General features: G+C 33.4%; 1 protein-coding gene across 1 annotated transcript in view; it reads right to left on the bottom strand.

Annotated features, from left to right (window-relative positions):
- Positions 1-5,491: 5,491 nt before the first annotated feature.
- The window catches only part of PPP1R3A (protein phosphatase 1 regulatory subunit 3A), a 37,980-nt gene continuing 27,013 nt past the window's right edge, over positions 5,492-16,458 (bottom strand). Inside the window, exons 2-4 of the mRNA XM_059933584.1 lie at positions 12,520-12,578; positions 12,299-12,423; positions 5,492-10,378 (exon numbers count right to left, since the gene is read on the bottom strand). Of these exons, the coding sequence (XP_059789567.1) occupies positions 7,997-10,378; positions 12,299-12,423; positions 12,520-12,578 (2,566 nt within the window). The 3' untranslated portion in view covers positions 5,492-7,996. The remainder of the gene's footprint in view (positions 10,379-12,298; positions 12,424-12,519; positions 12,579-16,458) is intronic.

Genomic DNA, 16,458 nt, shown 5'->3' with positions numbered 1-16,458 from the left:
CTATGCTAGCCTTTTGCCATTCATTCAGTATGAACATATTTTGTGGTCTTAAATTATGGTAGTAGTTCTCTGGATAAGGCTCCAATGCACATATCCCTTAAGCAGAAATGAAGGGAATGCTGATCCATCGTCATTCACAGTGTCAGCACAGCACACCTGTGTGAAGTGAGGCCAAAAGCGATGGTTATTGCAAAGGCCAAAACTAGATGGAGTGACACTGGTTCTGCCTTAAAATGTCCTTGTCTCTTATTGAATATCTTGGGTCATTTGTTTATATTTTAATTTATTTTTGCTCCTGAAATACTACTAGCTTGTCTCATGATTGTTAAATGCCAGTAATATGTAGCTTAATTTCCAAAGACTTTTGTTTCTCTTACAAATGATGAGCAGCATGTACACTCATAACACAGCTTCCAGCAACATAATGCCATTATAATTTTGAGTAACACACAGTGGCTTCCACAACTTTTGCTAAAGTTTCTTCCATCTTGTTCCACTTTGACTATCCTGGATGGTGGAAGTATCATGTCCTGTGCCCTCTGAATAGGCTATAGGCTATAGTATCAGGTTCCACAAAGTTATGGTTATCCAGTGTCAGTAATGTAAATGACTTCTTCCTAATGGATTTTGACCAGCACATTCTTTACAAAATGTCCCTACTTTTTAAAAAATGATTGCCCTCTGCAATACTGAATCTGCAAAAATGTTGCTCTTCTTTACTTAGGCTGACCAGGGACTGGTACATCTGAGTTATATTCTACAACCCTAAGGACAAGAATTCTGCGGGTAGGTTATAGATGGCATTCACACTGGAAGTTTCCCCTTTTATTCTTGTGACACAGAGTGATATACACCTGCTGGCTAAGATATTTTCTTGGACTTTTAGGCTGACCTTAGCGTTTTTCATCCAAATCATTTTACTTTTGAAAGTGAAAGGAGTGCTATTAATAATTACACTGGGACATCAGGCATAAATAAACACTATACCAGTCACATCAAGATGTATTCTCATTGTAGTTATTATTTTGTAAAACACCAGTTGTAATGAGGCATTTGGAGGGTTTTATTCTGATTTCCTTGATACCTAAAATTATTGTGCTAAAAAGATGGCACATTTATGAAATATAAGAAGCAAAGTGCTTACAGGACCAAACATTCCTTTCTTTGTGCCACTTCTGTGCTTAGATCTTACCTCTATTGTTGAACTGGTCACAAGATATTGCAATTACTGGTCTCTAACTCCTTCGCTATACTCAAGCTAGGCAAGATTTGGGACTAGTGCAATGTTTGTGTCCTGGAAGGAAGTCAAAGTATATTTTTTGAGATCATTTGAATAAACTGAAAAGAACAGAATACTTTTAGGAACTTTCTTTTTTTAGGAGCATTAATAAAGATAGGATTATCTGTGCAAGATATGTGGTATACTCATATCTCATAGTATGTAATGTACTTATATATTAGTATAGCACCATGCAGCATGCTAACATATAACTGCAATTTGTAAGATAACTTAGTATATCTGAACTGAAGGAACAACATGGTACAATGTTTAAGAGGATCAGCTCTGGGGAAAGACTGGTGGAGTCTGAATCTAGACTAGCATGTGACCTTGGGAAAACCAGCCTTTGTGCATCTATCTGTAAAATGGGAAAGTAATAACACTTCTCTCATGAAGTCATAAAACATAAATGAGTTTTTCACATAAAGAGTTTAAAACAGTGCCCAATTATTGTAAACACTCAAAAGTTGGCTATTGTGTTATTATAATAATAATAATTATTACAACTACTATTATTATTATTAAAGGTTGAACCTCACATGCATAGATCAATAAAGATACAGATGTAGATGTTATACTCAAAGATTCAGGCTGCAACTGGTTTCCTTACTTATTCACATAATGAAAAATCAACATGTTGCACTTAAATATTAATTTAAGCATGGGAGTAAGATCATGTAGGCCAAAGAATTCATATGGGAGAAGACAACTGACTTAAATTGAAGTCTATATGCCTGATCGCAAATATTAAATACTATGAAATAAATATGAAGGACATTTATAATCTCTTATCTCATTTTCCTTTCCAACTTTCAAAGTGTAGAAATGTATTTAAAATATACCCACTCATATCTGTGAAGGTAGGAAATAAATTATCTTTTCTTTAAGCTTTATTCTCTTTCTTAGGCAGGACTGAGAATTGAGAAACACGGGGAAAGTTTATGTGCATAATGAAAATTGAATTTTCCCAAAGATTTATGGATTAACTGGGAAGAGTCACTTAATGTATAGTAACAAAATATCCATATCATTTGTAGAATGTATGTGTAAAAATGATTTACATGTGTGATATATTCATAAATACCCCACACTAAAAAATTTTATAAACTGTATGTTAAAACCTACGTAGAATTATTAAAAGTAGGTTATGGGTTATTTAAGTGTTTACAAAGAGAATTTCTAACCTCGTATAGTGATTTTAAAACTCTCTCTCTGCTATTATGTTTTATAGAGTGTGTCTTTAGGAAATTTTAAATGTTTCCACTCAGAACCAGCTCAACCGATGCATGATACTGATGAATTCTACAATAGACTAGACATGTATCTGGCTTTTCTTTAAGTCTTAAGAGACTAATTGCTAATGGTCTTAAGCTGTTATATGGCATGCTACTACATTTCTAGGCCATATACTGCTTTCCTTTAGACTCTGCCCCCCAAACAGGCGTATCTTTGTGTTATCATTTCAATTTCATATCTAAATATGATAAAATGAATCTCTTCAAAGAAAGGATAAACCCTTTATATATTATATTATATATATTCACTATGCATAGTATTAGTAGACTGTTTACTGCCATATTGTCATTTATCAGATCTTGGAATACATGTATGTATGTGTGTGCCATTGTGTGTACGTGTGCATGTATATGTGTGTGTGTTTCAGTATATATAGGTACTCTCATATGCTAATCAGGCAATTGTTTCCTTTTTAAAAATCCACTTACTATTTTTGCTAGTTGTTCTGTTTGCTTATCCTAAAAGTTGACATGCAGAACAGGTGTGAAATTCAGAGATCAGCCATTTTCAAAGGGCATGGCAGCAGTTGGGAAGATTGAATTTCTTACACTTGATATCTTGTGATGTTTGTTGGTTGTTAATCTACTAAGCTTCTTTATCTGAAGACATGCCTTGTTCTCTTAATTTTCACATTAGCCAGCAAATTAAGTTATGCGTTATTATTCTTTTAATATATAATCTCTATAGTATTTCCCATGAAATAGAATGAAGGGAATGTTTCCTGTGCTAGGAAGGATTAATAAATATAGAAAACTAATTTAATTGTTAAGAAGAATGGAGAGAAAGGATTTTTTTCTTTCTTTCCCACATCCCAGATCCACTGCATCACTCTGTCTTGTAGCTACATTCTCTTTGTCTTTTTCTACATTGTCTTTCGTAGTTTATGAAAACATTCCAGCTTTGCTTTGATTAAGTTTATTCATTTTAAAATCAGACCTCAAAGTATCCTGTCCACGTTTCAGGGACAAGATAGGAAGGAGACATCACTGCAATTCAATTCTATCCACAAGTATTGACTGAGGATTCCTATAAACTAGACCTTGTGAGGTGACTGGAGGGAAGAAGCCACATTCCTGTCTTGAACAAGCAGATGGTCCAGTTAGTATAATGTCAAATACCTAGCGCATGCAAGACGGTTAGTGTCATAAGAGACCTGAAAACGGAGAGATCTCACCAACAGAAATATTAGGAGACTTCAAAAGGATGGGGACTAAAACAGTACATAGAAAAATGTACAAAGTTGTGTAGGAAGAGAGGAGGAAAGATAACTGAAAGCCATTTCTAGACAGAGGGGCATACACGAGCAGTCACAGAGGAACGGATGAGCATGGCATGTTCTAGGGACAGCGTGACTTGCTTGACTGACAGAGGACTTGAAGCAAAGAGCAGTGGAAATTAGGGCTGCGTGGTTCAGACGGGGTGATAAGAAGGACGATGCACTGATTCCAACCAAGACCAGTAACTTAATTAGGCATTGAAATATGCTGCAAAATCAGATCTTTGCATCATCTCAGGAAAATAAAAGTGATTTCTTGGTAATCCACTATTGATTTACCCATGATACTCTTTATTATTATGAATATAAAGAGCTGAATATATTAGGAAAAGACTTAGGGATTTTTTCCCTAAATTTTCACATACTACATTGCTTCATATTTGACGAATGAAGGTAGTATGTATGCATCTAACAAATATAGAAATGACACAAAATAAAAATGCTGAACTTTTTAAAGAGTTGTTTGTTTATTAAGGTTTTAACACACTGTAATAATATTTCTTGTAAAACATGTTCAAGCTAGGCTGAAAGTCTAGTGAAAATTTGATTAGCTATTTAAAGAGGTTTGGGTAAAATTATGGAAATGTATTGTATTAATGACTGAATCTATTTTTAAAAGATGAAAAGTAACTTATGTTGCCATGAGTTTTATTATGAATTATTTCTGAAAGTAGAAAAAAATTAAGTAAAAAAAAATTAAGTAGAAAAAAATTAAGTAGAAAAAAATTAAGCAAATTAATTTAATCCAATAAATAAAAGTAACTTTTTTAGTTGTTCTCTTTATATAGGAGTACAACTGTGGAGATGCTGGAGGAGCATGGCCTGTCATAGTCCTTTCATACCTTGTTGCAGGATCAGAGTCAGTCCTATTCCTCAGTTCCACGGAATTGGCTAAGACAGGACTTAAATTAACAAACCACGATCTTTATTGCATCGTTCAATTTCTGTATTCACTCAGTGAAATTTTAAAAGGTCAGAGATCATGACATCAGAAATCAGTAGATGAACTGGCCCTGGGGATGACAGCTTTCCTGCCTGCATCTTTACTAGTTTTCCTGCTAGTTTTTTGTTTTGCTTTGTTTGCTTTTTTGCAAAAATTTATATGCAAAAATTGAGACTAATAAAGAAGACAACAGGTCTGGTGAGATAAAATAATATTCATGACTGAAAAAAATTATTAAGAAAGTATCATGAATGCTATTTGGGAAAAATACTTATTTCCCCAAATTTGGTCTGGATATTTTTAAGTTTTCCATTTAACCAGAAGACTGGTTTAAGATGACAAATAAAAGATGATCCTATTTCTCTCACAAAATGGTGCAGAATATATATATATTCTTTGAAAAAATTCACTATCAAAATATTGGAACTCAGCAGGGAAACACAATTGCAAGCCAATGTTCTTGAATATTGAGAGGTGAATGTCATCTCATTGACCTATTTACTCTTACATTGAAAAATCTATTGAGATATTGGTGGCTTACACAGATGTGATTTTCTGAGATAGTTGATTTTACTACCTACACTTGCTTGACTCGCCAATTAATTTTTAGAACTTTGTTTCTAATAGTCAGAAGCCCAGCAAGATAAAAAGGTGATGGTTATTACATCACATTTCTTACCCACTATAGAAGCAGATGTACAATATACTCTTTTTGTTTATTCTCATGCCACACCCTTTTGGCCCTTAACCAATACTTGGGGGGACACGATGAAGGCAGCTATGCTTATAAAGTTGACCCTTGTCATGATGATTCACAGTCAAATCTTTATTAACCAGGGGCTGCCAGTTCTTCCTGAGATCCACTTTTCTTGTTCAACATAGTGATGTGACCAAAACAGGTTGCAAAAATCTACCTCTCCACCTGGCAATAGTTTCATAGTTCTTATGACTTTATTTCTAATTCTTCATAAGTAATGTTTGGAAAGTCAGTTAAATCACCAATTATTTCTTCTTTGCCTGCAGAGAGGTACACAATGGAGTATTTTAAATCCTTTGAAACTTCTATTGTCATATTACAAATATGCATGAGAAGGTATAGTAAGTTAATGTTACCAAAAGTCAAATAAAAGAGATAAAAAAAGTTACATTCTTTTATGTATAAGGGAACAATTACAGTTTGGGCACCTGTGTTCATAAAGTAATATAGTGTTCTTTGCATTAATAAGATATGGCATATTGACTGAAACTCTTAGAGGTAGAATGCAAAAACCAAGCCATTAGGAACTGAAGAAATGCTAACCCTAACTTCGTTGTAATCTAGACCTGTCAACAAAATTATCAAGACAGCAATTTTAGAGATAATATTCTAGGTACAGCCTACAGTATCCCACTTGTATTTAATGAAAATATGCTCTCTCAAACAATCAAATATTTGCCCTAAGTTCTACTTCAGGATGTTTGTATTTGTTCAACTAAAAAGTTAAAGTCAAGCATTCAATTTCAATGGGACTTAAGACAAGCATGCAATTAGGGGATTTGGAAATAGTTGTGTACCTAATGAAAATTAAGGAAATCATTTACTACCACATGAAAGTCAGTTTAAATGCTTCATTCTCATGTTGTCTTCCCATGCATGCATGTTTCTTAGGAGTGTAGGATGATATATACAAGTGTTAGTCATTGAATTTACCTTTACAGGTTAATAAACAGATTACTTTTTCTCTCTGAAGATCAATGTTATATTCTCCATAAAAGAAGTTCCTGTTAAAAAGAAATCACCCAAGTGGGCTCCCTCAATGTGACTTTCTCCCATATTTCTGGCCAAGTCAAAAGCATCAAAATACATATCGATGCCTCCTCCCTGAGGACTAGCCATTCGGGGTATCAAAGGAAGTGCTCTGCCATAGAACAGAGCACAAGGTTTTGCATATATTAGTCATTCAATAAATAGTTGTTGAAATCAATTGTATAAGCCTATTTGCATTACCACTATGTGGCTAAAATGATTAGTTCCATTATTTCACATACTTAGCCATAGATAATAACAGTAACTGAAGTCACTGCTCTACTGGATATTCATTTCTCTCTCAGTAGATCTCCATATCTACTTATTTGTCTCCTTAAAATTTGAGTTATCATTTAACAACCTGATAACTATATAATAAATATCACCAATGATTAGTTGTTTGTTCTCTAAATGCACCTTGGGGAATAATTTATTGTTTTATAATGAGAAAAGTTAAAAATTTGTTTAAAGACAAAAAATACTACCAAGTAAAATAGTTCATTAGGAAATCTTTTTTAAATTATTGTTATCATTTAATGCTTTATGCTTTATAGGTACAAATTCATTCTGAAGCAATGCTTCTGGAACTTTTAATTTAAATTTCCAACTCTGAATAATAGTTGACGTCAAAATTGTTCAGCTGTGTTATACAGTCTCCCTTTAAAAGAGAAAAATATTGCTTAAAGACAGGCCATCCCCCAAATTTTGTAGAACTGAAAGATCATCTCTTAATTGTTTCAGTCTTTGTCAAATTTGGCTTATGAATGCCCTGGCTTTGTAGGTATGCAGGGTATAAAACATGTGTATGTGTATTAAGTGTTATTCAAGTACACAATGTGTTTCTTCAGGTTAAATCTATACATTTCAATATGCATGGGTGTTGTTCTTAAAAATATGCAATCAAAGTTGAAAGATTCCATTTATCAAAATGTGCTGATAAATGATACAGTGGTAAATGCAAATTTCATGGTCAGTATTAAAAGACCAAAAAAAAAGTCCTCTGCCATTGTCCATGTCTTATCTATTTTTAAAAACAGTAGAGGGAAAAATACACTCAGGAAAAAAAAAATGAAGCTTTACTGCAAAAATGAATTCAAGAAATGGCACTTTAAGTAGTGAAGAGACATGAAGCATTGAAACTTCATAGCCTGCTAAGGAGCAACAGCTGTACCTAATTTCAACTTGACGTGCTTCAGATCTCATATTCATATAGGTATTTAATGATCCAAACATAATGGTCCTATATAGAATAATTACTTATATGAAGGAGCAAACTTCATACGCATTCCTTTCTAAATGATCCTTCAAGAGAAAAACTGCGCTGGCTCTTTGAACAACGAATAGTCTCTTTCACCAATCCAAATGTTTGGGGCTAAATAGCTTATCTTTTAAGAGAGAATAATAATAGTGCTGAGGTTACTTCTTTTTGACAGACTCTTTTTGTCTTCCCCCTTCCCAGCACAGCCAGTACAATGAAAAAACGTAGAATGCCAAGCCGGTCATTAAGTCATACTGATAGATGGTTACAAGAAATATCAGAAACAAAAGGAAATAAGGCATTTTAGAGTTGGTGTATTTCGAAAGCAGAGATTCCCTTTGAGCTTGACTTTCCTGGGCAGGGAGACTGTCAGAAGCAGGGCTCTCAGATTCCTTGTCTCCTGAAGAGCACAGTGATTGTCCAGAGTTTATTAATCCTTCTTTTTCATTCCTTGCCTCTTTCATGTTCTCAAAAGCTTCACTGATTAAAATTGTTGACCCTAGAGATTTCTCCACACTGCATTTTCCTTGTTGGACAATCTGGCCTATACATCTTTCCCTCCTACTACCTGATGTCACTATTCTTGAACTTTTGGAAACTTCTTCAGGTGTAGACGCAGGATGATGGTGATTCTCAGCACCCTGGATTTCACTTGTTGGATTACAATTATATTTTGATTTAGAAGAAATAGATTGGAGAGTCATGGTAGTAATTGCATTCTCTATAGCAGTGGCCTGTTCATGAGATGGCACTGAAGTTTTAACATGATGATTAGAAATGTGAGAGCCATTCTGAGAAGCTCTATTAGTGTCTGAGTTTAAAGCAGAATGAATAATGGCATCTATATTCGTTTTCTGTGATAATTCTTGGATCTGCCCATGATCTCTATTTTCTGGAAATATTTTTTTGTCTGTTGGTAACATTCCCAAATGTAAATCTAGTTTTGAGGCTGCTTTTTGATAGTCTGTAATGACCTGTGAGGATTCTTCTACAGATGTTGTATTTCCAGTGACACATTTCTTCCTGTCATGTGTCTTCCCAGGATTGTAAATAGATATGGTTTCTTCCTTCTCCATTTCATCTACATGTACATTACAAATACCTAAACGTGATTCCTTTTCAAAATCATTGTCATAGATTACACCTACTGTATCTCGTTGACAAAGGGTATCGTGTGAATCATCATTTCTCCCTTCATGTGGATCAAACGCTGTTTCCTTTACCTCGATGGGCCTGTCACTTCGTGCTGTCTCTTGAGGTAGCTTAGCAATTATTGCTTTTTCTCTAGCAGACATGCTTTCTAGAGTACTTTCTGATGTTGTCTTAATTATATAAGCTGTACCTGTTTCTGCTTTCTCAGTAATACCATGATCAGCTAGAGAAGACAGTTCACAGCTCGCTGTTTCTTGGCAGGTAAACAATTCTTCTGTAGGATTAGCTTTCAAACTCCTTGCATTATCTCTTTTTTCCCACACGTCTCCACAATCTGCTTGTTCTTTGGTCTGCTCTGTTATATTTGTCTTACTCTCTCTTGCTCTTCCCTGACTTTCCAGAACATTCCAACTTTGTTTATGCTGGGTGTTCTTATTTTGATCTTCGGGATTAATCCAAGCTGATTTTTCTTCTTCAACTTGGAAAAGATACTCATTCCTCAAAACATTTCTATTTCTTGGTAAACAAGCTTGACCAGGCATCCCTCCTAAAATAGTGCCTTCACTAGTCGAGAGATCAAGGTCTGAGGTTGTTAACGCAGCTTCCTCGCAGCTTAGATTTGTCCTTGGTGAATGAAATGTACCTGCTCTGATTGACTGGTCATGAATTGGGGTATCGTTACTCGGCAGAGCAGTTAGGTCTCTGTTACTGGCTCCCATCCCTTCCACACTTATTTCAGAGTGGCTCATCTTCCTTTCTTGGTCATGTAAGATTGACTGAAAATTTTTGCTGTGTTTTTCATTAACACCTAAACATATTCTTTGCTCCTCCTCCTCATTCTTACCATTGCCATAAGCTTTCTTGGAAGATCCTTTTTCTATAGATTCTTCTGAATGGAAATCCGAACGGAAATCACTTCTTAAACATTCCCAATCTTTTACTTCAGTTTTTTTAGCTTCTCCTTCACGTTTTTGATTAAGGTTGTCTGCCATTAGTTGATCTGCAGAGGGACAAGATATTTGCACTCTGCCCCTCCCTTGGGCTGGATTAGCATTGTTATCCAGTACTTCTTTGCTACCAATATGTACTTGCACTAATTCATCACTACTAGTATTTCCCAATGATGGCTTGATTTCTCCCATATCTGAAGTAATTTCCTCTGAAGGTTGATAACTACACTTATTTCCTGAGGAAGATTTTTCATTGTGGTAAAACTCTCCCTTCAAGGATCTTTCTGCTGATGAACTTGAAGACAGAGGCCTTTTAAACAAGTCAGTGTATACTTCATCATGGATTTGCTTCTTCTGTAACCCCTCAGCTTTATTTGGAAAAGTGACTGTATTCTTTTCATCTCTGGAAGCAGTACTTCTTATTAAATGTTGATTTATCTTAAGGGATAAAAACACAAAAAATAATGATCAAATGATTTTAAATATACAAAGCAAATTAGATAGGTTTCATTAACTTGGCTAGTAATTATCTGGTATATTTCCTTGATTCATTTCATTTGTGGATTTTGCACAAATTGTGGAAGCTGGATGTTTTGGGGGGATACTTGTAGGCTATGACTTGGGAATGAGATTAATAAGAAAAGGGGCCAAAATTAATCACTCTCTTTCCTAGCTTCCAAATATCACATTGTATTATTCAACTATTCTTGCTTGTCATTGCACTTTCTCCTCACTTAGGATATACACATTGATAGCTCCATGCTAATCAATTAGAGAGCAGCTTCCTAGATGCCCCTTTCTGCATTTACACTTGCTGTAGGTGTGCCTATTACAGTTTCTCTTATTAATATGTTTTCTGCAAAGCCTCTGCAAACTATTAATAGCAAAACGTCACTCAAAGAAAAGTGAGGGAGTTAATGTCTCTGCAAATTCTGTTTTAATGACCCTCTGCCAACTGGTACTCAAATGTATTTGAGCTCTTCAGTGATGCCAACTGTCAGGATTTAACAGTGAGATGCCTGTGTTTTTTTTTTTTTTCCTCATAACTGACATTTGCATGATCTCAATAATTATATGCAAATCTTACATTTTCCCCTTCTTCTCACATAAGGCTCATGTTACTTGTCAACTGCACAGCTGTCTTGTAAGCCAATGCCTGTGGGTTCCACAGATTTGGTTGTATTTCCATCTATTATAGAGCTTCATTGTTTTATGCATTAACATCAGCATGGAGCAAATTAGCATCTAAATTACAGCTCCCTATTCATTTATTGGATGTACAATCTCAGTAACTTCTAAACAAACTTTTATATTTGAGTCTGCTGATTGTAATGAGGTATATTGGTGAAGTATGTGATTTTTCAGGGCCCTTTCATTATATTCTGTGGTTTGAAAAAGATGGCGATGTTAACTTTCAGCTGGTGAGAATTCTCACAATGGGTGACAACTTTGTAGTTTCTTAAAGTTGGAGCAAAGTAAATTGCATACTTTAGTGATGCAGCTTCCATATCACTATAGAAAGGGTGGAATGTGTGGGGAAAGAGGTGAGCTCCATTTCTTTTCTGTTTCAGCACTGACACTTGAAGAGGCAAATGTCATTTTAATCTTAGATGATTATGAATCCATGGATCCTAATGATATGAGCTCCAACCAAATACAGTAAAGGATAAATTGCATTATGTGACTCATTTACTCCTATTTCTTCCTTTGTGATAAAAATGCTATCTAAACCATCCCCCTAAAAATCCCAAATAGATTGAATGTTCACCAAGTGTGAAATTTATGATAACAAATTTAATACTAAATTGTACAGTTCTGAATTTGTTTCCTGTTTGAAAAATATGGCACAGGCTATTTTATCCTCATTTGGTAATTTAATACTTTCCAATGATATAGAACTTAGAGATTCTCACAGATGGAAGTAAGTAAAAAAAAAAAAAAAAATGCTGCTAAATGCAAGAATCAGACTTGTAGAGCTGGACAGAACCCTAACAATCATCTAGTCCAGCCCTCTCATTTTACAGACGAGTTTATGATAAGTGTACACTTGTCACAAAGATTAGAAATGCACATCAGGATAGTACTACCTCTTCTGTAATTCCCACAAACTATTACTCAGAGCCACTGGTAAATAGGTAAGAAATGAATGTCATTAATTTACCAATGCAGAGACCAGAAGCAACATACTGAAATCAAAGTGCCTTGTTGATCAAGCTAGAGATGCAAGGACAGAATAGGCTGCGCTTTCACATTTGCAAATTATTTATTAGTTGAAGCTATTGAAAGGCAGGCATTGCAGCATCTTTGAAGCATAAATGGATTCATCTTCTCTAATACCGAGGCAACCAGAACACTTACCATCAAATCTAATTCTTTTTCATTATGTTCATCATGTTCCGTGTTTACATCTTTTACATTCTGATTACTGGTTTCCAAGTCTTCCTTGTCCTCATGAGAAAACACAATTGTTGGGATATAGGTATCTGAAAAGTTAAGATAATTGCACCTATGTAAGATTGTTATAATTGTAGGCTTTAACAAAATAAATATATTCGGTTTAAAAATTAAAGAAATATTACCTGTAATCTTTGAATTCTCAGAGTTATTCTCATCTGATGTTACCAGTGATTCTTCTTTACTGTTAAGTTTAAAACAAAATGTTATACTTTTTTTCTGGGACTATATTTCTAAGTATTTTTATAGAGGAGGAAATTCAAACCAATTACAAGCCAAACAAATATTATATAACCTTTCACATTTTCTTGCATTACTTTGTATATTTTTAAATTAAATTGATCTCTTAGAATGATGCAATAATATATATTAGTTGTAGAAAAATGTAAAAATTATTTATACAATTCCATAATTCTAAATAAAATTATTTTACTCATATTAAAACACATAACCAAAGGAAAAATATATGTAAGTATAGATTATTCCATCATTCATGAATTTAATCTTTGCAAGTGAAAACATTTTTCTCTTGTTTTAAATGATGAAGTTTTATGAACTGACAGTCCATTTGTGGTCACTGAAATTACTTTCTAACGTTCCAATTATTTTTTTGTGTTCCATTTTACTCAAAATTCTTCCAGTTGAACTGACATATTATTAACTCTCTCTCTCTAGAAAAGGAGAAAAAAAACAAACTTACTAGAAGGTGAAAGGCAGCTAAATTTATACCCAGTTTAAAGACTTCATGTGTGTATTGCCAAAGGCCAATTTTACAACCAAGACTTTAGATCATTCATATGGAAGCATACATTTTCTTTCTTTAAAATAATTCAGGTTATACTAGCTTTTCTCTCATATTCTGCATGCTTATTGAGAAAGATAAATACTTTTTTCTTTCAAATGTAATCTGTTTGTAGGTGTATTTGTGGAATTATAAGAATTTAGATTTGTCCATGACACTCAGCAAGAAAAGAGTTAGTGAAAAGCTCACTTTGTGTATAATTATGTCACAAGTCAGTCTATCAGAAATGATTGGCCCAGTCTCCACATTTTCTTGTACTGTCTCAGCTGAATTTTCTCCTAGTGACTTTTCTCAATGACTTTTTTCTGCAATAAAAGAAATACAGAGAGTTCACAATGGCTGATAAATTTGTGTAATAGAGACTAGTTTTCGTTGCATGGACAATGTTGATTCAAATCCCCGGAAGGCTAATCTTGTTTCAACAAATCACAAGAAAATTGCAAATTCTTCCATCTTGACCATGTAAGAAGTAATTCAGCTTTGTATACATTTTATGATGCTTAATTTTAGATTTACCAAAACTATTTGGTACCTTGAAGTGGGCCCAGAAATGAAAATAATGTTTTTACCTAAGTATAATTTTATTAGAAAAATATTGTATTTCCAATAAGTGATACTGCTTTAATCTATAAATCTATATTGTTTAATGAGGCCTATAATTATGGAAAGATTCGATTTTTGTGGAATCCAACTGCAAGCTGACACATTTTCCTTTCATAGAGTGCATAGAAAATCTATGTACTCTTAAAAATATATAAACCATTGAACAGCATTTAATTATCCCTTCTTTATCTTTAGTCCCATAACAATGCTGAAAATCTCATTTGTAGAGGGAAAGATCATAACCATTTAAAGCTTTTTGTTTTTGCCTAAGCAAAATGCTATTAATCATTTTTCTTATTAAATTCTCTAAAATGCTTTAATTTTTTAAATGATTGCATCAAAAGGAAAGAAACCTGCTTTTAGCTCACTTTGGGGACAAATAATTAGGTGTCAAACCGTGTATTATTATATTGACTTCTTACAAAAACATATAAATACAGAAATATAGGAAGGAAATCTTAGATTCAGGGGTAAATACAAGAAAGAGAACCTGAAATAGATGAAATTTAAATGTTATATCAAATATCTATTAAAAAATGAATAGAAAATGTGTAAGACTTCTACAGGGAAAAGAATAAAATTGTGTCAATAAATATTAAAGACCTAGAAATTATTGAGAGATATACCATGTTCATAGATAGGAAGAAGATTGTGAAGATATTATCTCCCAATTTGATCTACAGATTCAATTCAATTCTAATCAAAATTTCCAAACAGGTTTTCACAAAATTTGAAAATATAATTCTAAAGAGAAGAATAAAGGACTGAAAATAGCTAGACTACTGAGAAATAGCAGGGTAGAGGAACCTGCTCTACCTAGTTTCAATAGTTCTTATGAGGATATAGTTATTAAGACAGTTATATTGGTACAGAGACAGGCAAGTATTGAGAGCTTAGTAACAGATCCCTACTTATCTAGAACTTTGGTATATGACAAATATAGCATGTCACCAAGCAGGGAAATAAGGGACTTTTCAGTAAATGGAGATGGAGAAAGTGGCTACCCTCATGGAAAAAAAGATGAAATAGGCAAAACATATATTCGATAATCAATTCACATGGATTAAGGTCTTAAATGTCAAAAACCTTGAAATTCTTAGTAGAATATGTAAATATCTTTCAGACGTCAGAGTAGAAAATGTTTTCTTAAATAAGAAAAAAAAAGTGACTATAAAAAAAGATTGTCAGTTTAGCTTTATTAAAATTAAAAATTTTTGTTCATTGAAAGACATCTTTATAATAGAAAAATATAAATAAACTGGGAGAATATGCTTATGTTATACAAAATCAACACAAAATAAATATCAAGAATATATAAAGAATTTCTACAAATCAATAAGAAAGCACAAACATTTCAATAGAAGCAGGGGAGAGGAGCAGACATTTCACAGAAGAGAAAATACATATGGCCCATAAGCACATAAAGGATGGTCAGCATTATTAGAAAACAGAGAAATGCAAATCAAGACCACAAGGAGATGCGATTTTATACTTATTTAACTGGTAAAAATTGCTGTCAATTGCATAAATTGAACCAATCCAAATGCCTATCAACAGAAGAGTAGATACAAAACTTGGAATACCACAAAAGAAATATTATAAAGCACTCAAAATTAATAAACTACAGAAACATACAACAATATGGATAAATCTTAGCAACATAATAGTGAATGAACAGTGCTAAAACATTACATCAGAGGAGGTTCTTTTTTATTGAGCTAAAACCTACTAAAATAATTTAAATATATTTATCAAGGAATACATATAATATAATACATAGAATATAACAAGAAAGGTTGATTTTCAAGATTATGGTTACATCAAGTGGGGTGAGTCAGAGGAAAGGAATGAGCAAAGGAAATGGTGAGAAGTCGATTGTTTTGAGTGGTAGTTTTGCAGGTGTTTATTATATTATTTAAAATATCTAAATGGTTAAATTCTAGTTTTAGATAATTTATTAAGACAAATGGGTTGCTGTCTGGCCAAAATTACAGGATGTTTATAGATAAAATCCCACTCCAAAATCCAAAGTGTCTGTTATATGACCAATTACATTTAATTAAAACCACTTCAAAAAATTTGAGGAAAAAGGCAAAGAACTTGATGGTTGATGAAGATAGGACCCACAACTATATACAATTGTAGTATAAGTGAAATATGTTAGTGAATATTTCTAGTCTCCCCTTTATATTCCCTGAGTCCTTTTGGAGCAGGGGAGTTTCTTATTGATCTGTATTCCCAGTGGCTAATACATTACCTGACACATAATAGTGGCATAATAAATGCTGCTGAATAAATGCACAGTGTCCTTTCTACTCTTCCCTTCTGTCCACCTCTTGTCAAAATTATCATAACATTATTCTTCTTTTCTTTCCTCATTAAAATTTATTTTCATAAAAGATTCTAATAAATTAAAACGTGCATATTTTTGTGTGTCTTGTAATGTTTACCTCCCACTCCAAAGTTAAAAACAATGCTTTTAATTATGGGTTTAAATAGCTAAACAAAAATTTTAAAATCTTCTAATATAAATTTAGAAATTGAAAGGTCAAAAAGGTATGTAGTTTGTAGAGGGATAGTTCATTTCTAGTGCACCTTAAATCATATAATATAGTCACTAGTATTATTTAATCATAAGAGGGGTCATTCATTCTTCTAA

Source organism: Balaenoptera ricei, chromosome 9 (genome assembly GCF_028023285.1).
Source record: "Balaenoptera ricei isolate mBalRic1 chromosome 9, mBalRic1.hap2, whole genome shotgun sequence".
In the NCBI taxonomy this organism is placed as follows: Eukaryota; Metazoa; Chordata; class Mammalia; order Artiodactyla; family Balaenopteridae; genus Balaenoptera; species Balaenoptera ricei.
The sequence above is the reverse complement of the archived record's forward strand: the minus strand, read 5'-3'. Positions and strand labels throughout refer to the sequence as shown.